The following is a 24596-nucleotide window of genomic DNA, read 5'->3' as shown; positions in this document are numbered from 1 at the left end:
GTAGGCCTACTTTACAGTATTATATGACAGCAATGGCTGCTGCTCTATCATAGAAAGCACATACTGTAACTAGAGGTGCAACAATGGATGTGGATATGGTATCTGTATCATTGCCCATTCACAACAGAGACACAACAGGGAGCAGCAATATTGTCACACAGGTGCATGGTGAGTGAACAAACCTCAAGTTGTATGAATGACAGAGCAGAAGGTGTTTGAGAATGTATAAGGAATTGAGCCATAACATGCACATGCATCATTAAATCCATGCGTTGCTGATCACTGCAATGCAGTGTGCCTTGAATTAATCTATTACACTGGTTCATCATGTAAAAATAAAAAAAAAGAAACGTAATGATTCATAATCATATCATAATAATTATATAACATTAGTTAAGAGTGTGCAATGTGTTGGTTGATGGCAGTCAGTGTATGTTCTGTATTGTGTGTGTGTGTGTGTGTGTGTGTGTGTGTGCGTGCGCGCGTGCGTGTGTGTGCATGTGTATGGGTGACAGCCTGTATATTCACCGTGTGTATGCACTATGTTATTCGTATTTTAACAGCAGAAAGTATAGCCTATGTGTCCAAGACAAATTTCCTTGTCTATCGTATAAAGACTTATCACATTCAGCAAGGGCTTAGGCTATCAATTAGCCTATAGTCTTTATGGCCAATCAAACACAATAGGATACTGACACAAATCTGAACCCTGAAGAACACATTTAGTTTGTAACATAAACTAATCGTATTTAAGTTTTCGCTTTATAGCAAAACAAGTCTAACGTTACTTGCATTAGTTAATCTGGCTACGATGAATAAGGATTTAGGTTGGACATTAAAACATCGATATAAAAGCAATGCAGCCCGTAGATTGAAAATATAGAGGCAGCTTACCAGATCACTTATTGTATTGTGTGAAAGATTATTTATATTCCATTTCCGATGGATAGCTGCGCGTCTTTGAGACACAAATCTCGACCTCATTTCCATGTGCTCGCGACCACGCGCTCCATGGAGCGCTCTGCATACAGTCAGATACAGTGCGTGACGTCACGGGGCCGCTCGCTCCGACCGCAGGCAGCGCATCCACATGTGATGTTAAATCCCCACTGAGAGCTATTACAATGGAATAAATCATAGAGCTCAACAAATGCATTCTTGTTTTAGCTCCCATGGTTGTGTAATGCATATTTGCCATTCAGCTTATCATCAGGTAAAAACAGTGAGTTAATTGAGTATATTGAGTAAACTATAAGTTTGAAGCCTCATCGTTCCAACTACAGTAGGCTTTATATATGGTCTCTAAGCTCCGAAAAGCAGTAGCCTATATGGAGTTGTGGGTTAAGAAATGACTTAATTTACTACATAACCACTGAACATGAATGTGGGCTTGCCTGAGAATTTCCATGAAGCTAAACGCTGTTTGTCTGTCTGTGTCAATTTGAACTGATCTCTTCTAGGATCATAACTTCATCTGTATTGATTCACTGGGCAATATACTTTAGATGGGTCATACTATATTCTAAGGAAAATCAATTACTATTCAATTGTGAAATTCAATAATGACACTTTATGCTGAGTGCCTTATCTTAAACTATGCGTACTACAACCAATGTAAATCCTTTTTTTTTTTTTTTAAAGAAAATCTGAAATACATTTGACTCAAGATAGTGTCCTCTTCCGCTCATTAGCTTATCTGGTTTCAAAAGGACCACACAGAGGTGACCTAATACTAGTACTAGTGGTGACTGTTAACTCTTCACCACTGTAGGAACTGTGCAAAGTGCTTTCAGCATTGACTTAATGTGATGTAACTTGGATTTCAGAGAGCTTATATGCATGTGTACGTGTCATAATCACCATGGAAGTCATTCTGGTAAAGAGAATCAAAGAGTCAAGTTTTAAAAAAGAAATGCATTTATATTTCAAAAGAATATTGAAAACCAAACACTTTCTTCCCCCTCCTGAAAACAACTGGGTTTTAACTTTGATTTGATCCAAAAATACATTTCTTAGGAAATAGTAATTATATACAAAACATAAAAATGTATTTTAGGTTGGGCACTAACAAGTGTGACCCCATTTTTTCATATTTTATTAATAAAAATAAACTTTAAATATTTATCCACCCATAACTTCTATGAGGCAGTTTAAACATTGAAATCAGACAAGATTCCAAACAACTTCATCCTTTTGCATTTTGCATGCAATATGAACTATACAAACCAAGTTTGAACTTGCATAAAAAAACGTGAAGGGCCAAAAAAGTCTTTGACATGGATGTGGGCTCAAACATGAGAGCCTTGCAACTGTGCAAGCTTCTGTTTCAAATGTTCACATTTCCTCCTCGACTGCTCCTTCAGGGACAGCAGTTTGTGCTCTTCCGTCTGCATGCTGTAGATGCACTCTGTAGCCTTCTTCAGGATCACCACCTTGGCCGCCTTCTCGTTGTTCGCCAGCTCTGGGATCTCGTCGCGGAGGGCGAAGAAGCTCAGCTTGAGCTCGTTCCTCCGCTGGCGCTCCAGCACGTTGTGAGTCCTTCTCTTGTCGTAGTCCTCCGTGTCTGATGTTCTGGGACTGGAGCACTTGCGGTTGCTGCTGATCTGTTTGAGGACCCTGCTGCCGGCGGTGGCGGCGGCGCTGCTCTCCAGCCTCAGCCTCTTGACGGCGGGCTGCTCCTGCCGGGTGGAGGGGTGGGCGGCGTAGTTGTGCTGGTGGGTGGAGACGTGGCACCTCTTCAGCACCAGGGGACTGTGGTGTCTGCTCTCCGACGGCGGGCTGGCCGAGGAGTCACACCGTCTCACCGCCTGCCTCTTCTCCACCGTCACCACGTCAATCTCCTCCTCCTCTTCCTCTTCATCATCTTCATCATCATCATCATCATCATCCCCTTCTTCCTCCTCCTCCTCCTCCTCTTCTGAATTGAGAAAAGGGGGGGGAAAAAGGCTTTAATATTGTGAATCACGTTACTGTTTCTCCTCAGCTGGGTACTAAACACAGTGTGCACACGTTGGGGGAAAAAAAAATCTCTGCATTCCATTCTCCGCCCCCTCCTTCCCCATCAGCTGATTGTAACATGCAGCTTCCCTTCCCTCAAAACTACTAGCATAGCAGTCAGTCTACAGCGCAGCATAGATGAGGGGGGGGGGGGTTATGCAACAGACGGGACTCTGCATGACAATATTTCAGATTACTTCCCTTGACAAAGACAGGCCTGGGGACTAGTTAAACTAATTTCCCATGCATGTAAACATGGACAACATTCAAGGGCGGCATAGCCTGGAAATTAGTTTGGGGTCTGTATTCCGAGTTCCCTGTATTCTGCCCAACGCTTCCTACGTAGCCGTTAAAAAGCACACCGTGAACACGAAACATTGCGTACTCAACATACCCGTGTCACTTCCACTGCTGCTGCTGCTACCGCTGTTCGGCGGGGTATCCAGAGCCAGGTCCGTGGGTGGCGTGGTCTTGCTGGGTTTAGGGATCTCGGTTATGGGGTAGGGGAAGACCACGGAGGGATCAATGCATTCTGACGCCGACGTGTTGAGGTCTTGCAAGTAGCTGGCGTTCAAACGAGCCGTACAATCCGCACTCTGTCCAACAGCTGGTTCCCTTGCAGCGTGAAGAGACGCGAGTCTCTCAGACACTACTTTCTCCAGCTTGGCCGCGGCCGAGAAGCCGCTCCACATACAGTCCTGAATGATGATAGACTCGAGAAAGGTCTGGGAATAGTCGGCATCGCAAATGAAGCTCTGATTAACGACATCGTCCCCGAGAAACTCGGTCACCATTTCAAGTTGATCCGCAGTGGAGGGGAAAAGACTGGATAGCGACGGTCGACGGCTCGGGGAGAGGGGAGGGGTGGGTAGCAATTCAAATTTCTTCCAGATGTCCTCGCTTGGAGCTGGAGGCTGAAGTTGCTGGTGATAGAAATCCTCCTCTTCGTTGTCACAATAAAAATAAGGTTGGAGAGAATCGTAATCGTAGTCGTAGTTTTTACTCGCCAAATTTGAATTCAGCGGCATGATGGTAGATGTCCTTTTATCCGTAGCTAAATGAAAGAAAATTAGGTAAATGTTAGTAATTTCATAAGAGTACACCACTTTGAATGCATGCCAACATTGACAGCTGATAACATGTTTGGCAGAGCATGCTCGCTAACGTTTGGCTGCCAAGCCGAAAATGCAAGATCGTGCATCGAAACAGCAGAGCTTTGCAACTGACAGTTTGTGAGGTGCTCGTGATAATTCGCTAGCTGGCAAAACGCAAAATTGCAATGTGCGGATAATCGCACTTGTGCATTTAACAAGCCGTTTTGCAGTGCAATAACGAAGGCGAGTAAAACGTCAAGTGCAAATTGAACGGTCAAAAGCTGTGGTACCCGATGAGCGCAATGTGAGTAACACCCCCTTACCTTATGTCTGAAAACGACGTGTAGACTGTCATTTGCTGCATGTGAATCACAGCTGAGTATTCCGCGGGGTTCAATAAAAAGGTTGTTGTGCTTGGTGCGTCACGTATCACTCCGCCCCGAAATTTCCCGCCAACCACCTAATATGCACTTTTAAGTTCAATACGCGATATCAGTGTTTCCTTTATTAATGTTCGTATAGTTAAAGCATGTAGAACAGTTTACGATCGGCAAATGATTTAGACATCGCGATAATGTGTTTAACGGAATTGCCTGTTCAATTGGGTCTATTTGGTGTGGTGGAAGGAGACTAAGTGGGAGGGGTTTAAAAGGCACAGTATTCCATTGACGACGAATGATACGCAAGGCGAGACAAGCCCACTATAGTAGGAGTAGTAGACTATGTTTAGTAGCCCTACAAGCTTCATAATAACAACCTTTGCACTTTACGAAGTTGGTTTGAAAGTGATTGTAAGTGCAGTCCTTTTTTGAGTCAAGATACATCGCGCTCAATCTAACAGTTGTGCAGTTTGAGCCGAGTTGCAATTCAGTTTGTTCCAAAAATCACTCAGAAACATGAAACCTACGCTATCATTTACAGGGCTACCAAAATTAGAATGATTTATAGTGATACGTTGGGAAGGGGTCGACAGATCACTGCAAAAGACAAGTGTTTTTTTTGTCTCGCATCTTTCATGGCAAAGTGCAGGGAGACTCCCCATCCCCTGCACGTGCATGTGATGCGACCTACCACACCATGCAGCAATGGGATGATCACGCACAGTGGCTGTAGGGCTATATCAGCTACAGGTGATTCCAACTGATAATTATTGAAATTGGGGTAAGCATTAGAGTCGGAATGATTATGACCATGCATTCAGTGGCAAAACACAAGCTGCTTAAAACATACACTTACATAGCCTACATAGTCTGACTGGCAATGCCAAGACGAAGACCCCCAGACCTTGATCACGGTCTCTGCTGCAGTGGCACGTGCAGGCGGGCAGTTGTGCCCTAATACATCCATGGTTGTGCCACGGACGGTGGAAAGCTTCCTGAATTATCTGTTTGCTTGTGTAACTAGGCTACTCATGTTCATGCAGGCGGGGATTCCATTCAAAACCTGACAGCTGAAGCCTCGCCGGAGCCACGAAAGATTCAGTGGGCGTAGGGCGCCCTCTGCTGGTGCTAAATAGTGCAGGAGGGGAGGGCAGAGATTTTGAGCGTTCTCATGCCTGTTGTGAGGATGGTCAATGGTCAGTCAGGATCATCTGGTGTAAAACAGTATATGAGAACCTACAGTTTAAAAAAAAAAGAAGAGATTTAGAACAATTTCTCCAAACTCTTGGACCTAAGACTCAACCCCAACCATGTGCGATTGGATCCTGGACCTCCTGTCGGTATACAATGCCAGATGCGAGGTGGTGAGGATGGGCCCAACACCTCTGCCCCTCAACACAGGAGCCCCCCAGGGTTGCGTCCTGAGCCCCCTCCTCTACTCCCTGTACACCCACGACTGCGTAGCCACGCACAGCTCCACCAGGGTGATTAAGTTTGCAGACAACATGACAGTAATAGGTTACCGACAACAATAAGATGGCCTACAGGAGAGAAGTCAACAACCTGACTCAGTGGTGTCAGGAGAACAACCTCTCTCTCAGCGTCGCCAAGACCAAGGAGTTGATTGTAGACTACATGAAGAGAGGAGAGAGGCTGGAGCCCATCACCATCCCAGCTCCGACTGTCCACATGTCGAAGTGTCCTTGAGCAAGACACCTAACCCCAAATTGCTCCCAATGAGCAGGTTAGCAACTTGCATGGCAGCTACCTCGATTGGTGTGTGAATGTGTGTGTGAATGGGTGAATGAGAGGCCATTGTAAAGCGCTTTGAGTGCCGCTAAGGTGGAAAAGTGCTATATAAGTGCAGTCCATTTACCATTTACCATTTATCAGTGGGTCCACTGTAGAGAGAGTCAGCAACTACAAGTTCCACGGCGTCCATATCAAAGAGTACCTAACCTGAGACGTGCACACTGACCATATGGTGAAAAAGGTACAGCAACGCCTCTTTCACCTCAGATGACTGAAAAAGTTTGAAATGGGGCCCAAGGTCCTACAGGCTTTCTACAGAGGCACAACTGACAGCATCCTGACTGGGAACATCACAGCGTGGTATAGGAACTGCTCTGCCCTCAACCTCAAAGCACTGCAGAGGGTAGGGCGGACTGTCCAGCGCATCATTGGATGTGAGCCTCCATCCACCCAGGAGCTATTACGGTGCCAGAGTGCCAGTAGTTTATTAAGTTTATTAAGTTTAAGTTTATTTATTTTTAGAGTGTAAAATCACACCAAGATGTCTCAATACACTTCACAGAAAAAAAAAATGCTAACAAGGAGTAACAGACAGCATACAGCAAATAGATAGACAACATCCAGCACAAAAACAGATATAGAATAGATAGTGAAATAAAAAGACAGGCAATTAAATAAAAAAGACAGGCAAAAAGCAACAGACAGCAGGGAAACATTGTTGAGGCCTCGCAAGCAGGACAAGCAACAGGGGACAGCAAGGTTATTACGGGCCGAAGTATTGTGAAAAAAGGTGAGTTTTAAGTCTTGTTTTGAACATATAAATGGTCGTAGCATTCTTCCACCAGATGTTTGTTTATGTATTCTGGGGACAGCGAGGTAACAAGCATCTTGCGCGCGGAGGGAGTGGTAAGGAATGTAAGGGATAATCAGTTCAGAAACATAAGATGGAGCTTGACCATATAAAGATTTGTAGGCTAAGAGTAGGACCTTGAAGTCAGCTCTAGCCTGAATGGGGAGCCATTGAAGGGACTTAAGCACTGGGGTGATGTGATCATATTTCCTGGTATGAGTGAGGATTCTGGCAGCTGTATTTTGAACAAGTTGAAGTTTTTTAATAGTGCACTTGGGTAAACCAGAGAGAAATAGATTACAATAGTCAAGGCGGGAAGAAACAAAGGCATGAATCAAGGTTTCTGCATCGTGTTGTGTGATCATGGAACGGATCCTGGAGATGTAACGAAGGTGAAAGAAGGCTATTTTGGAGATTTCATGAATGTGAGATTTAAAAGATAAGTCTGGGTCAAGGATAACGCCCAGTAAAGGCCCCAGGATCATCAAAGACCCCAGCCACCCCAATCATGGCCTGTTTCAGCTGCTGCGATCTGACAAATGGTATCACAGCCTCAAGGCCCAGACCTGCAGGGTCCAGGACAGCTTTTTTCACCAGGAAATCAGACTCTTGAACAGTGGACACTAATGGCCTGTTGCCTGCCTGCCTGTGACACAGACACACTCAGACTCAGACTGTGCATACACAAACACACACTAACATGCAAACAATGCACATTTGCACTTTTCACACACCTTCACTTTGCATACACCATATTTTCACTTTTTGTGCATGTGTGTAAGCCAGCACATAGGATAGCATTTGTCGGGTTGTCACTCCCTCCCTCCCTCCCTCCCTTACTCCGGTCAATGTTGATGTTTCAATGCCTTGAAATTTCTTCTTTCTAAAGACGGCCAATCAACTCTGTCATATAAGATACAATGGTGTGTATAATAATTATCATCAGTAATGACTCTAATAGCAGAGAGAGTCTGTCTGTCTGTCTGTCTGTCTGTCCCTCTGTCTGTCCGTCCCTCTATCCGGACTTTCCTCAGACTCACGGGTATCTGCAGGGGTCCGAGACAGACCGTGACAGGTTCGGATTTTTGACAATTTACGTTTTGGCTAATTTTAACATAAAATACTGCTAGCCAATAGAAATACTGTTCGGAATAAAACCCCATCTCCAGTTCCAGCTGCCTGCTATAGAAATATTTTACCTGCTCATCAGTTGCAAGGAGCTGTAGCTTTACCCAAAATTATTCTGTTTGCCTCGATATAAACACTGAACTACACGTCGCTCCAGATGGAACTTGCCAAACACAACATGTCCACTATGTTCTGGAGGGGAGATGGGCATATAATGGGCTAAAAGGCCAACTGCTGATTGCTCCAACAGGTATCAAGACTAGCAGGTAAGTTATTTGGATGGGCTAAGCTGGAGTGATAGCAGATGTACAGTATTGATAGCAGATGTACAGCTCCAATGGGTATCCAAACTAGTACAATTGGATACATATAGCCTATTGCTCATAAGCTATGGCCCAAAAAGGTCTGTAGATGTCTAAAGATTTATGACAAATACCATGACTCAAGTGCAGTCGTCTTTAATTATATGAAAGCACACACCTTTGCTGGTCTAGTTCAGGCTTAAAATCACACTTATGTTACATGCTAATTCTCAATTCAATAAAACCCTACAGGATTCATACTTTGCGGCGAATTTGATGTCAGAACACCAACGGACACCAATTACCCCCTTGGTGAGCTTCTTGTCTTTGAAATTTAGAGTTTAACATGTTTTTTGAATGATTTTTAATGGTGCCCACCCACATCCATTGTATGACCAAAATGGTGGTAGAGCAATTATCAGACTTTCTCAAAAGTGCTAGTTTTGTCAACGTTTTGATCTAAACCATTGTATATGATCATAAGTAACCTTAAAACAGGGCTAAACATGCATTTTGCCTTTACTACTGCTTTAATTTGAGAAATAATGTAGTTGGACACATCACATAAGTGATACGTCAGACATAACATAAATACAGGAACTATCAGTGCAACCCACTACATTGTGTTTTATTTCTGTGTGCTTTTGCATTGATGATCCCTTAATCAACCACATTGCCTGGGAGCCCACTCACACACTGTGGCCCCTGAAGCTAAGGAAGGTTAATTTTAAGAAGTACTAGCTTCTATACTGATATGGACGTCACCGTATTCTGAAAAAAGGCGTATACTTCAAATACAGGAGACATCAGAGCAAGACAGACATATTCAGCCCATGTCCTCCTGGTCTCTGGAAGATTATAAAGATTTAGAGCATTGTGCAGCTCAAAAACCTTTATAGAAGCACTAGTTGGTAGCGCTAGTAACTCTAGGCCCAGCAATGCCTCAACTCAAGAACACATGCATGTGCGCACACACACACACACACTCACACACACACACACACACACACACACACACACACACACACACACACACACACACACACACACACACACACACACACACACACACACACACACACACACACCTGGCCCAGTCAATTGTCCCCACATGCTTCAAGAAGTCCTCCATCATCCCACTACTGCCCGGTAGCTCTCACCTCTGTGGTGATGAAGTGCTTTGAGAAGCTGGTCAAGGAACACATCTGCTCCTCATTGCCCAGCACCCTAGACCCTTTGCAGTTCGCATATAAACCCAACAGATCCACAGAACATAGCTCACATCCTCATCATAACCCCGAAACCGTCCTGGGGCAAAACGACCCCCTCTGAATGTGGATCCTGGACTTCCTGTCAGACAGACCCCAGGTGGTGAAGATGGGCAATCACACCTGGGTCAGCTCACACTCAACATGGGAGCCCCCCAGGGCTGTGTGCTGTCCCCTCTACTCTACTCCCTGTACACGCACGACTGCACAGCCACCTTCGACTCCAATACCATTGTCAAGTTTGTTGATGACACAGCAGTGATAGGCCTGATCACCAACAATGATGAGAAGGCCTACCTGGAGGAGGTTAGACTCCTGACCCAGTGGTGTCAGGAAAACAACCTCCATCTGAATGTCAGCAAGACAAAGGAGATGGTGGTGGACTTTGAGAGGAAGCAGGAGAGGAACAACACCCCTCTAATAGTCAACAGGACCCCTGTAGAGAGAGTATACAGCTTCAAGTACCTTGGTGTCCTGATCACCAAGGACCTGACATGGTCAACACACACAGACACTTTAATGAGGAAAGCACATCAGAGACTGTACTACCTCAGAAACGGAGGGAATTCCGAGCGTCCCACCAGATCCAACAGAGCTTCTACTCATCCACGATCGAGAGCACCTGGACTGGGAATATCACAACTTGGTACGGGAAGAGCAGCTCTCAGGACCGCAAGGCCCTACAGAGAGTGGTACGGTCAGCTGAACTAAACATTCCTTGGCCACTCCCCCACCTCGAGGACATCTACACCAGAAGATGCAAGACCAAGGCCAACAGGATCCTGAAAAAGCCCAGCCACCCAGGAAATTGACTGTTCTCTCACATGGCGAGCACAGAGAGGCTCAGGAAGAGTTTCTTCCCGTAAGCGACCCGGCTCCTGAATGACTATCTAACCCGCCCCCCTGGGATTTTATTTATGTACATAACTCACCCATCTCCCCCCCGGATTATTTATTTATTTGAATCCATCCAGATCCTTATCTATCCCATCCCAGGTATTTTTGTGCGTGGCTATAAGCCAGCACCTAGGATAGCATTTGTCCGGTTGTCACTCCCTCCCTCCCTCCGGTCAATGTTGACCTGCATTTCTCTGTTGGCACCACAAGAGGCAGTAGTCCCAGCACACCAAAATAAAGAAGGACACCAAAATCAATACGCCAATCTCCAATGCACAAGTAGAGTAGCGGTGAAAGTATTGGACTCCCACCTGGGAGAACGAGGTTCAAGACCTGATGGGAATGATTTTATGGGACCCCAAACCTCCACACGTTCATCCTTTCACTCCAACCTTTTCCCAGATAGCACACAGATATCGGTCCTCCATAGGAATCAGAACGACAGTCTGCTGGAGTGTTTCTACCGGGGGGTGTCTAGAGCTGCACCGTTGTTAAACAGCTGGAGAATTTCTCGGTAGCGGTTTCCGAGCTGAATTCCACTCGCATTGGCACACGCTGACGCCCTGCCCTGTCGCCCTGCCCTGTTCTGATGGTAAAACTCATGTGGACCTCTGTTGAGATACCGCCGGAATTCCGCTTGCATGGCACTCCCTCCCCTGTCCCTTTTCCCATGATGGAACTCGGTTGGGATACCGTCAAAATTCCGTCTTGAACAACCTAATCACTGATGAGCTCAACACTACGCCCCGGACAGGTCAGGTAAATTCTGGTTTAAAATGTAAAGCTGTATACAAACATCACATAAAACATGTTTTTTTTAAATGTCCGGTGTATTGAGGGAACATTTACTACTCAAATGTTAACGCTACTTCACGTTACGGCAGCTATCTTAGCTAGCTGACACATTTAGGTTAGCTAACTAGCGTTAATGTTAGCTAGCTAACGTAACATTAGCCTAGCCGCCAGATATTGTGTTATAGCTCTTTAGTTGTAAGTCTTTTATTAGTATAGAGATGGTTAACAGTGTGAGGAACAAGGTGACGAAAGTGTACTGGTTCAATCCCTTAATGGTGAGATTCTACCACAATGTTTTATCATTGCTTAGAAATGCCCAGTAGATTAGTGTTAGCCCTATGTTGCTAGCTATGGCTTCGGTAGGGATTTTGATAGCTTCTTCGTACTAGTCTTTGCTATTATCATGTAATAGGCTATTGTGCCAAGAGTAACTGTACTTTGTTTGATTTGTATGTTCATTACGTTCTGTTGTCTAAGTATGATTAAGTCCACATTCTTGTTAGTTGGGCTGCAAACGTGTATTACCGATGGCCTGGCCTGGTTGTACTTATAGAAAGTGTTCCTATTGTGTCATTTGTAAAATTGTAATTTTGTTAATTTTAACTTTTAAAACTGTACACCCATACATTACATGTGATGAATAAAATAATCTTGAATCTCTTGAACAAGAGTACTTTTGGGGACATTGCATTGACTTACATTCATTCCATATCCCCCCCAGGCTTAGCCTAATCAAAAGCCTAACCCCAAGCCTAACACTAACCCTAACCAAACCGCAAAACCCAATTGGGGCCACCAATTTTGTCCCGAATTTGACATGCTGTCCCCAATCAACTGGTTTCATGTCCTACATGTCAGGAACACACACACGCACGCACACACACACACGCACGCACACGCACGCACGCATACACACACACACACACACACACACACACACACACACATACACACACACCTTTTGAGTATATAAAGTAGGCTAACAAATATTCATTTTCAATTGCATGTCTGTCTGTCTTTTCACTTTTCAACCACAAGAGGTCAGGGTTTGGCCATAAATTAACTCTCCCTTGTAGGCCAAAATGTCAAACTGTATCGATGCTTATCGCCAATTAGCTGTTGGTACCGCTGGAAATCTACAGTAGCCTAAACAACTGATAGAAATCGACATTACATTGTAATAGCTAAGCCAACCATATGTTCTGTTTATGGCATAATGTTTGAGATATGTTGTCATTTTCATGCAGAGAAATAATAAAGATTATTAATCAGACAAAACATTTTGGAATCAATAATCAATGAGTAAACCTAATTTCTGCATTCAATATCTACATTTAGACTAAGTGACGTCAAGGACCAGAGGGAGGCAGGCTTTAATGTGCCGACCCACGTGGGATGTTTTTCTGGGAGGGAAAGATGCCTGGCATAAGAACACTGCATCAGATGCTACTTCTCACCAAATCTAACTGGGACACAGGCTTATGTTTTGTTTTAAACTGATCCTTATCGCAAACGTCGTTTCGAGTATTCTCTGAGGATTTACGCCCTTAGCTGTAATTTTCTCCCTTCTCTGATGCCGGGCGGTAAAGAGGATGCGCTCATCGGAAATTTCTGGTGACCTTCGCCTCCTTTACCTCTGTCGGAGGCAATCTTCGCCAGTTGTAATCATCAGTTGAATTGGCATTTATTTCGTGAGGACTCGGGGGTTTGACAGTCAATTCTAGCTAACAAAACGTAACCTTAACAGTCAACACAGCGGCAGATGCCCCTCGTCCTGTCACCCCGGCTGGATCATGGTGGAATTTCCATCTCTCAGTCCGTACTGGCCTCTCATCCGCTTTCTGGTGCCTTTGGCTATCACCAATGTAGCCATCGACCTCGGAGAACAGGTAGGTTTTGCTGCATGAAATGTAAAAAATGATGTAAGGAGACGACACGCCAATTGTCAGCTACCAAGCTCTAACGTTATATTATGTAAACTAAAAAATACACTAGTACCAAAACACCGCCTGGCAAAGCTGGCGTCTGGTCAAGTAACGTTAGCTAGCTAACGGTTAGCTGCCTTTCGTTATGGTTATTTTAGGTGCGGTGCAAAACACATAACGTTATTATTCAAGAAGATGCGCTGCTGTGTCAATATTGTGATAGTTTAGATGCTGATACATTCATCCCAGGTGCCGAGGGAGGATTGCTGTAACATGGTGGCAGAGCGAGCGAGTCTAGTACATCGGATGGCTGTTTTGTGGGCGGTAGGCTATGTACAGTGGCGCAATGACTATGAAGTCGTTAGATAATTCAATTGAACGTTAGATAATTGAATTACCCTGCATTGACTAGTCCTGTAGTAATTTGAGTCATACGACATTTAGCAAGTCTAAACATGATTTGTATTAACTTCTTGTCTGAACTAGTCTAGGTCTAATTGTGACTGGGGGAGGGGAATAGGGGATTGGGATAACTACTGTACTAGATGTTTTTCACTCTCTGGACCTATTAAATTACTCCAGATATGTATAGACACATTCCTTTTCGCTTTTTAGGGATTGTAAACAATTACATGACAGTGCATGTATGACCACAATGTGGGTGTACACAGACAGGCCTGTATTGACATTGCCCTTTCACCCCCTGCCAGTTGACAGACAACTTCCTAGGCCTCAGCTGCTATTCTTGATCAGTGTACAGTAGGAGTCAAAGTACATGGCACTGTGTGAGGCTCCAAGAGGTTAGGATTACTTATGTAATGGCTGTGTGAGTTTATATAAATAGAACAAGCTCCCTTCTATGGAAACACAGCTGTGGAAGCTCTGAATCTGGAGGCAAAGCTAAATGGGAACGGTGTCTTCTTCGGCTATGATTAATTCAGCAGGTTCGTATCATGACCCGCTGTGTCACGGAGAACAGCGTTGCAATATCCTCATCAGATTCACCATCTAGACACTATGTGGGCCAAGTGTGACACCAAAATGCTTATGCTACTTCCAAATGAATGTGTTCCTTGTAAAACCCTTGTACACTGGCTAAACCCGCTGCGTGATTAAGAAATCCTACATTCCCTATTTACAGCATTGATATTAGCTATCAGCTGATGGTGTAGTGTCAGTGAGGAGTAATCTTTGATCCTATCTCACGTTAGTTGTGTGTTGCCCCCTTCCCCTCCCCCGCTGTGTTGCTGTGTTTCTCAGGCCCTGAACAGGGGCATAGCCACAGTCAAAGAGGATGCGGTTGAAATGCTGGCTAGTTACGGGCTGGCCTACTCCCTGATGAAGTTCTTCACGGGGCCCATGAGCGACTTCAAGAACGTGGGTCTGGTGTTTGTCAACAGCAGGAGGGACAGGAGGAAGGCTGTGCTCTGTATGGTGACAGCAGGGGTCATAGCTTTCATCCTTCATGTCCTCATAGGTGAGTTTAGAGGAGGCCACTCACACTACTGTAAACACCTTGCACAAACAAAGGCTACAGGCCTATGTAAAAACTCTCATAGGCTACAGGCGAGTTGTCTGCAGGCTACCGTATCGGTGTTCATTTCATGTTCTGCTTCCCACAATTCAAAGATAAAAGCTATAGGTCTTTCAAAGTCCATCCAGTAGGCCTTGGCTTTTCTTGTTTAGGGCTACTACTGTAGCTCACTCCTGTGACCCTTTCTGCACTCTTGTCGCGTCCATCCTCCCTGTTCCAGCCCACACCGACCTAGGATACTACATCATCAATAAGCTCCACCATGTGGATGACTCTGTGGGCAACAAGACCAGGAAGGCTTTCCTCTACCTGGCCGCCTTCCCACTGCTGGACGCCATGGTGAGTTCCCCCGTTGGACTCGGAGCGTGGCCCTTCAGAGATAGAGTCATGGCGGCAGAGGGAGAGAGAGACGATCTTAAAAACTCCTGACCTAGAAAAATGATTCATAATCCGTGACTCATGCTGCCGGTCTCGATAATGGAGACGCTGTGTGTGTATGTGTGTATAAATGTGTGTATAAATCACTCCCAGGTTCGTCCTACATCATCTCTATCTGTGGCTAAGAAAAAAACGTGTCAGAATGGGGCCTTTTGTTGGCACCAGCCAAGAACATTGTCGGCACTCGGTGTGCTTTGATTCGTTGGTGGTTTTCATGAAGCTTTTATCGTTTCTTTTTGTGGATTTTTTTCAGGCATGGATTCATGCTGGCATCCTCCTCAAACACAAGCACAGCGTCATAGTTGGATCCGCCTCCATCTCAGATGTTGTCTCCCAGGTAACAGGAGCTAATTGGTTCCTTGGTTTAAAGTGCCCTTAGTGGAGGTACACAGAGGTAGCACACAGTGGTATCCACTTACATTGTTTTTCCATGAACTCAGACAACATACTTCTCAATCAACACCGATGTAAAAACCGTTCAATTACAGCGAATGCTATGAGCTATTGTTGTATACCCACCTTTTTTGGTCACCACTACACCACAGAACTTAAAGGGACCCCGAGGAGTTTATTTTTGGTTACGAAACAGTCTCATTTTAATGTGGGTGAATCTACATTACCCACACTTGTTTATGTGTCCATTTTTGACAAATGTCGTTTCTTGTATGTAGTTTGTTTTTAGATTATTATTTCGTGGTCGGGTCGTCCAGAACTTTCTTGGAATGACGAAACGATTTACTGCAGTAGCCTACGCTGCCGACAAGACGAAGAATAATTTAAATATGACCGTTATATATTGTCAAAAGTAACGTTACTAGTAAGACCTATGTAATTACCTCGTCGGTGGCCATCGTTCCGTCTTCAAAACACCCGGCTCAGGTAGCTAAGGTTTACGACAGTGCGTGGGGGAGGCTCATGGGAAATGTGGTCTTTTTGGGCGGAAAACATTTCCGCTTCCCGAAACTCCTCGTAGGACCTTTAAGTAATATTATTTAATGACACAAAAACAAGAAATAACCATAATGTAATTTGTAATTTCTCTCAAGTGTAGACCTTGCAGTAGACCCTTATTTGGTAGACTATGATGATGACTTGGTTATGAGTCAGTATTGACAGTGTGTCTGTCTCTCTGTCTGTCCTGGCAGATTGTGTTTGTGGCCATCCTGCTCCACAGTAACCTGGAGTGTGTGGAGCCTCTGCTCATTCCCATTCTGTCCCTGTATATGGGCGCCCTGGTGCGGTTCACCATCGTTGGCCTGGGCTACTACTGCAACGTCCACGACAACATCCCCGACTCCAGCGGAATGGACGTGGGGGTATGCTCCCTGTGCGGTCTCTATTTAAACGGACGATGGGCCCTGCAAAAATCACTAAGCACTTATATTAAGAAGAGGTATCTTCTGTAAGACCTCCATATCTGCACATCAGGCGTTGCCCTTAACCTCCTTTTGACTCTCGCAGGGCGACGCTACCATCAAGAAGATGCTGAGTTTCTGGTGGCCTCTGGCCCTCATCCTGGCCACCCAACGCATCAGCAGACCCATCGTCAACCTCTTTGTGTCCCGAGACCTCAAGGGTAGAGATGGGGCCGCTACAGAGGTGAGACTCCAGTCTGCCCCCCAGCCCAGTACCCCAGCTACCAAACCACTGGTCACTCTGTAGGCTTGGAGAACTCGCAAAACATTTTGGTGCTTTTCAGGATTTTTCTTAATCATTAGCTTGCGTACTGTACTTATTAGTACACAAACTAACTTGTACCACAACGTATTATAGGCTGGTCCAACTGTCAATAGGCTAGTTCTGTTTTCATTGTACCACAGTTGAAATGCCAAAATGCTGGAGCTTTCATTACGCTCAAAGACCAAACTAGAGACAATACAGAGCTGTTTACTAGTACCAGCTGGAAGTCACCCAGAGCCCAGCGGTTTGCATGAATCACCATATAGACGGGAAACCTCTGAGAGGGGATGATGGCACTGACAGAGAGACTGAAAACATTCCTGCGCGCCTCTCTACTGTCCCTCTGCTCCGGGCCGTCACCGCCTGTTGTTGTCTGTCACACAATGACGACTTTGACAAGTGCCCGAGGTGCTAGCCTCGGTATAAACACGCGAAAAATACGCTCGCACATGCTTGCACACAATTGAGGAAGTGAGCTCAGCTCTTTTTTTTTCCCCCCCCTCAAAAAAAAATCCCACCGGTATGTGAGTATGAGTAATAACTGTCCTGTTTCTCTGTTGCAGGCTGTGGCTGTGCTTACAGCCACCTATCCCGTGGGTCACATGCCTTACGGCTGGCTAACTGAGTTAAGGGCGGTCTACCCGGCCTTTGACAAGGTAAGCCCGGTGTCACCCGATCCTCTCGTTGGTGCTGCACAGCGCCGCAGTGTGCTCGTCAGGACAGGAAGTGTAAAGGTGACCTCCTTTACCCCCTAACTCTGTTCTCTCTCGCAAACAGAATAGTCCCAGCAACAAGCTCATCGCTGGCACCCCGGTCAGCAAGTCACACATCAAAAAGTTCACTTTCTGCTGCCTGGCCCTCTCGCTCACGGTGAGGCCCTTTGGATTGATGATGTTCAGTTGGTGTATTGTTTGGATGAAACCCAACAAGTATACTCTCTCAAAAAAGAAAAACAAAATTGGTTGGGATGACCTGCCCCTCCGAACATAGTCAAAGCCTTGTTAAACACTACAAATGCACTACAATCGTCTTGCCCTACAGCGGGCAGGTTCTATGAGCACGACTCATGAAGGCATCCATCCCTTCAGTGTTCTGTGGAGACATGCTTGACTTCATACTCTGAGCTCCCTGTTGATGCCCCTCTCAGATTCCTCCACTAAGTCATTTTGGGGACTTGCCTACTTATTAAGTCCTTGTTGAAAGCGACAGATGACAAGAAATTAGGTCAGGAGGAGTGATCCCACATAGCAAACAGATCCGCCCAGCTCCGGCCCGGATCCGGCTGAAAGCCGAGCAGATCACGTGTGTTCCGGGGCGGAACGCCTCGAGACTGAGGCTGCAGCGTGAGCTTTTCAACTGCGCTCGCGTCTACAGGCGAGGAGGAAGTGGTTTCATGCTGTTTGGGATTAAAGTATTTTCACGTGAGCGTTTGTCAGTTGAAGTTCAGAGAGAGAGAGAGAGAGAGAGAGGTTGTCATTGCACCCTTTTGTAGAGTGTAATAAACCAGGTATTCACATCAAGTGGTTTATTGGTAAACAAGTGTCCAAACCTCTATCCATTACAGAAACGCGTTACAGTGCATGACAGGGCTCAGTGACGGAGCACTGAATAAACGTCCCCCCCCTGCTATGTGTACAGTGTGTGTAGCGGCGAGCAGCGTGATAATGGTTGTTTTGAAAAGGGCCTGTGAGAAAGAAGAACATTCCAGAAGATACTGAGTGGGTCGGCCCTCGCGTCAAGCCTGACATTCCCCCCCTGATCTCGGCGTCAACGGCAGATAGATGTTGGCGAGAAACAAAACAAGAGTCGCTGTGTGCTCGATTGGGCAAAGTCGTCTGAACGACTGGGATTCCGAAAAAACAGGACGCTCTGTGGCCAAGGTTGGGGTTTTAAGTAGGTGGAGGGCGGACAAAAAAACAGCAGATGTGGACTCGCAGATATGTAAACAGGAGGGCGGAGGCCATGTGCCAGATAGGCAGGAATCCAGATAGGCATGACCCTGCAGGGTTTAAGAAAATACAGGCAGCCTGACAGCCCTCCTGCCGCAACTTGTCCTGATTGCATCTGCGAGAGAGAAAAACAGAAAAAAAACCAGCAGCTTGGGCAGTAAAATGTACACACAGGAGTGTATACAGAAACACCATGGCAGGAACACCACTCATTTAGCTGATCTTTTGCCTCACGGAAATAAACATGCCTGAGGAGATGAGCCCAGGTTTGGGAGGAGAGGGAAACCACCGATTAGTAAAAGGAAAAGAAAAACTCTGTGGAAACTCTGTGTAAAGCCCTTATCTTGCCTCTCAATTACTGTACAGGATGTACCTTACAGGTGACTAGAGAAGGTAGATCTGGTTCAAGCAGTTCTGTCTGATTTAATCATCCATATTGCAGGGCTGTTTGCTCTTGTTCTGTTCTCTATTCAAAAAACAAAAACAAAAAAGCCGATACAACCTGATTTGCCTTCACTGGTTTTGGGTAGCAGTGTTCACTAATGGTTCCCACATCTCAAAATGATATTCGCACACAACACCATGTGCTGTGTAGTTCAAGCGGCCAACGGACGATGTGAAACCCGCTCCACTCCAGAGAGGCTGTTTTGGCTGGTGATTGCACGGTGGCCCGGCCCTGCCTGCGTGCTGCGTGAGTTCACCCAGTTCACTCATCTGTTTATGTTTGGCCAGCTTTGCTTTGTGGTGTTCTGGACGCCTCACGTATCAGAGAAGATTCTGGTCGATATCATTGGGGTGGAGTTTTCCTTCGCCGAGCTGTGTGTGGTTCCCCTCCGAATCTTCTCCTTCTTCCCTCTGCCAGGTGAGACTGATAGCTAGGTAACACCGAATCCACTGTAACATTACTGTATCTAACATCCTGTCACAACAGAGCCTATTTTATAATAGTACTGTACTACTGTATCGTACCTGCAACGACAACACAGTACTGCTGCTCTTAAGTGTGTGTGTCTCTGTGTCTGTGTGTGTAGTGACGGTTCGGGCCCATCTGACTGGGTGGCTCATGACCCTGAAGAAGACTTTTGTGCTGGCCCCCAGCTCCGTGCTGCGCATCATCGTCCTCATCACCAGCCTGGTTGTGCTGCCTTATATGGGGTAAGTCACCAACCACAAGATTAAGACCGTGTATCTCTGTAGCCTTGTTCACTGCAAACCTTACTGCTCAAATCGGTTTTGTTTTTCCAAGTCAGTTTTGTAATACTGACTGTTCAAACAGCATTCACAAGTGGATAAATCGGATTCCTGAGCTTTCAGATTGACTGCCATCATGGCTACGCTAGTCATAGTAACGAAGAGACTGCGCGCTGCGTGCTGTAGGTGCTTGTTCTTCTTGCCCCAACGCATCCCCACACAGTGACAGAGGGCAGCACACCCACGTCTTCATCATGGAACGTTACTCGTGCGATCCTACTGTTTCCGTGCAGGAGATGCACCCGTACGTTGTTTGTGTCGCAGTGCGATGATGTAATCACTGTGTCGCATAGGGAGTGACGGAAAAAGCACTTTGACTTCAGCCAAAATAAATCACTTGACACCTTCAGACTCGAGTCCCATGACCAGAAGTCAGATTTTAAGCGGACCTAAATTACAAATCTATAAATAGTTAATTACATAAATGTAAAATAAACCCACAAAAAACGTCAACAAATGGTATATTAGTCACTTCAGACTGGACGTGTGAACAATACTTTATCATCCTTTCCCTGAGAGGCTGGTAGCCAGGACCAGGTCTTAACACACACACACACACACACACACACACACACACACACCGTTAGGGTTTGGTTTATGGGAAAGCTGGCGGACTGGCAGATGACACATCTGGCTCAGGATTTTCCATCATACCACAAAAAACCACACATACATCACCCTACATGTCACACATACAGTATATACTGTACATCAGCCTGTATCTCTCTCACACACACACACACACACACACACACACACACACACACACATAGATACACATCACCCGACATCTATCATCAGCCTACATCTCACACATACATGTACATCAGCCTACATCTCACACATTATTAGTTCAGTAGAATAGACAGATAGAAAAGACGAGGAGATGCTAGTTCCAGAACGTTTGTCTCGTTCTACCATATCTACCATACAGATGACAAATGATTAGCCTGCCTAATGTGTTAGAAAGTTGCCCACAAAGTTGCCTTTTGTGTTAGCGGATCAAATTTGGCCCATGATTTACTCAGCTCAAAACACTAAAAAAACAATGATTATTATCCAATATTGTTTTTTTTACTTATTATGTCTTCATAACCACTGTTAAAACTTTTGCCATTTGCCATTTATTTTACAATATACCACTTGTTTTAATAAAAAAAAGGTTTAAATTCACTCATATTTCCTGCAGTGAAAGCAATGGGTAATTATGTAATCTGACTATAATAGTCTAATATTAGAACACACTTTCTAGAATAAATTGTTTGTGTATTATTATTATTTTTATTTTTTAGAACTTTGTAGTATTAGCCAACATCTGTGGTGTTACCAGTCAAAATTGACCCGAAAACATGGACTTTATTTTATTCAAAAGAGCAGATGCAAATTGAACATGAATGAGAGAGTGGGAGCGAGTGGATGTGTTCAAAATAACATTAAAATTGAATATTGAACATGAAAAATATGGTGTGTCTGTGTTCACATGCATGAATCACAGTATGTGATTGTTTGACTGCTCCTTGAGAAGAAGAAGAAGAAGGTCAGAATTTGTTTTATTGCCGTTGTAGTTTTTCAACTCACTAGGAATTTGTTTCGGGCAAAACATGGAGACATTGGACAGGGTGCAGGGACGAGAAGGGACTATCGAAGGGACATAGACAGGACAGTGCAAAGAGCAGTGCAAAATACGAATCAAAATAAGATTAAAATTACAATATACAAAATGTAGTGCGGTCAGTGAGTGTGCAAAGTGTAATGTGTGTGTGAGTGTGTATATAGTATGTGTGGCGTGATACAGTATGTGCGTGCGGTGCATCGTATACACAGTACATTCGGCGGTCATGTGCAAGTATCTCAACGGTGGCAGAGTCCGGGGTGGGGCAGGGCGGGAGTCAGAGGGGGACCTGAGCCTTGTTGATGAGGCTGATGGCCGTGGGGAAGAAGCTGCCTCAGTGGCGTGCAGACGTGGTCCTGATGGACTGCAGCCTCCTGCCGGAGGGGAGTTGAACGAAGAGATCGTGGTCGGGGTGGGAGGGGTTGGCCGCAATCTTCCTGGCCCCGCTTCAGGTCCTGGAGTCGTGCAGGGCCTGGAGAGAAGGCAGGTTGCTGCTGATCGCCTTCTTGGCGGAGCGGATGACACGCAGCAGTTTGGCCCTGTCTCTGGCTGTAGCAGCGGAGTACCAGATGGTGATGGAGGAAGTGAGGATGGACTCAATGATTGCAGATGCATTTCTCACATGTGTCAAGTGGTGCTGGTTCTAGTGGTCCTAGTCTTGGTTCTAGTGGTTCTAGTCTTCATGTTCAGGATCATACTCAACACCATACTCACCCTCAGACACATCCTCTTCAATTTCAGCCTGCTCTCTCCTCCATATTACTGTCATGATCAAAGCTCACGCTCAAATAGATATATGCTACTGCAGAATGAAATTGACAAGAACTCAAACAAGCCTTAAATAGATACCAATGTTCAGAGAAATCTGTTTAATGTTGTTCGTGCCACGCCTACACAAGATGACACTTTGCTTGTCTACGAGGGGGAAAAAAGCTCCCTTGTGTGTAAACAAAACATTATGAAGGGGAGGAGTTGTGATGACAGAGCAAAGGGGTATTCTTGTGGGAGAGAGGGTGTGTTGTGTGAGAGGTTGGGTTTGCATGGGGGGAGGGGTGCCAGACAGATTGGGAGTACAACACCATACTGCGAGAAAACTTGTTCCCAGGGAGGAAGGGGAGGGGTGGTCTGTCTTGAGTCAAAGATGAATCTTGTTTGAGGCAAATTTGATCTAACAGAGCTACTAACTACTTTTCAGTGATGCATGCCATACTGTCAACAGCCAATATTCTCTGCAAGGTCATATTTGAACCATAAAACCATTTTTTTTAGAGCGCTGCAGAATTAACAAATGATGACAATAGGTTGTGTTTACAGTATATACCGTAGCTGTTTTTGAGCACATCATGAAGCCTTGTGTTATCGAGTGAAATGGAGTCCTTGTGAGTCCCGAGTTGGTAGTGAGTTATTGGTTAAAGTCACTCCAAGGGTAGCTGGTTAAAATGGTGTATGTCCCACGGGAGACCGAGGTTTAAGTCCCACCCTGGGCATGCTGAGACATATATATGGGTTACACTTGTTCCAATAAAAATATGGTATTTATTACAAGGTAGACTTGTTTCAAGCAGTTTTTTCTGATTCAATCATCCGTGTTGCATGACTGGTTTTTGTTGTTGTCTATTCAATTCAGTGTTTTCAAAGTTAGTAAGCTGAGTAAGTAACTTGGTTTTCCTCCACCGGTTTTGGGAAGCAGGTTTGAGTGTATGTTTCCTGCATCTGATAAAGTAAATATGTATCAACCATGGCCTGTGTAATGGGGTGCTACTGGTCAGAGTGGTTCCAGTGCTGATGTATCTACTGGTTTGTATTTCAGGGTCCACGGGGCCACTCTCGGCGTTGGGTCCCTATTGGCTGGTTTCATAGGGGAGTCTACCATGGTTGCCATAGCTGCCTGCTATGTATACAGACAACAGGTGAGAATACCTACAGAAGACAATATACCTTAATAATACCATACATGTTGATGCTGTAATAATACATGTCCTTCATGATACCGTACCTCAATAATACCTTAACATATATCGAAGATCCAACTAAAGATTATTCACGTTTTGTCTGAGAAACCAGTGCATGCTTGCGGTCAGGAATGACGCCCCCTTTCTCACCTCCCTTTCCCCTTAAATGGCTCTTGTCACTTCCCAGGCCGCCATTGTAAATAAGAATTTGTTCTTAATGACTTGCCTGACGAAATAAAGGTTCAATAAAATAGAAATGCATGGAAGTACGACATGAAAAGCTAACAAGGCTTTGCTTCTCTTTGGCCCCTCCCTCTTTTCCTCAGAGAAACAACGAGATGGCGAATGAGCTGGTGGAGGAAGGAGATGACTCCGCCCCCATGAGTGAGGTGCGCTCCAGGACCCAAATGGAGGCCATAGAGGAGCTGGAGGAGGAGGAGCAGGAGTAGGAGAAGCGGGAGGAGTCACTCTGAAAAGGGAACCATGGAGTTGAGCTCCACACTGACACAGGGCACTGCTGAAGTAGAGGAGGCACTGTAGGGTGGGGGTCACCTCCATGTCGTTGGACCAGGGAGAAGATTTGGACGGGCCACCACTGAGTTCTTTTATGGGGCCGCCCATGGAATGATCTATCAGCCAATAAGATCTGAAACGCTCTATACGTTGGCCTATCCCCCATAAGGACGCACACTGTACAGAAAGCCATACACTCTAAAAACTTCTGTTGATGTAATTACCTTGATGTCTTCCAATCCTCTGGACGATTTAGCTTACATAGTTAGGATGTTGTAA

At 45.3% G+C, this 24596-nt stretch overlaps 2 protein-coding genes across 3 annotated transcripts; one reads left to right on the top strand and one right to left on the bottom strand.

The window, feature by feature from the left end:
• Nucleotides 1-2178: 2178 nt before the first annotated feature.
• Nucleotides 2179-4025, bottom strand: myca (MYC proto-oncogene, bHLH transcription factor a; the record flags this gene model as incomplete). Of its 2 annotated transcripts, none has more annotated exons than XM_084450320.1 (2): nucleotides 2179-2848; nucleotides 3392-4025. In XM_084450320.1, 2 exons carry the CDS (start codon nucleotides 4023-4025, stop codon nucleotides 2289-2291), a joined length of 1194 nt encoding a protein of 397 aa, XP_084306446.1. In that variant the 3' UTR covers nucleotides 2179-2288. The 2 variants fall into 2 exon arrangements, with proteins under 2 accessions (XP_084306446.1, XP_084306445.1); XM_084450319.1 differs by having other exon boundaries at nucleotides 2179-2917; nucleotides 3401-4025.
• Nucleotides 4026-13225: 9200 nt separating this feature from the next.
• On the top strand, nucleotides 13226-24253 carry ankha (ANKH inorganic pyrophosphate transport regulator a; the record flags this gene model as incomplete). The annotated part of the gene is made up of 12 exons (XM_084452663.1): nucleotides 13226-13352; nucleotides 14649-14865; nucleotides 15143-15261; nucleotides 15614-15697; nucleotides 16506-16676; nucleotides 16822-16959; nucleotides 17604-17696; nucleotides 17818-17910; nucleotides 19722-19851; nucleotides 20021-20144; nucleotides 23663-23762; nucleotides 24131-24253. The coding sequence occupies exons 1-12, from the start codon at nucleotides 13257-13259 to the stop codon at nucleotides 24251-24253; spliced, it is 1488 nt and encodes a 495-aa protein (XP_084308789.1). The 5' UTR covers nucleotides 13226-13256.
• Between the last annotated feature and the right edge of the window lie 343 nt (nucleotides 24254-24596).

The sequence above is a fragment of the Borostomias antarcticus genome (genome assembly GCF_949987555.1).
Source record: "Borostomias antarcticus genome assembly, chromosome: 2".
Classification (NCBI taxonomy): Eukaryota; Metazoa; Chordata; class Actinopteri; order Stomiiformes; family Stomiidae; genus Borostomias; species Borostomias antarcticus.
This window is presented reverse-complemented; position numbering and strand designations above follow the sequence as displayed.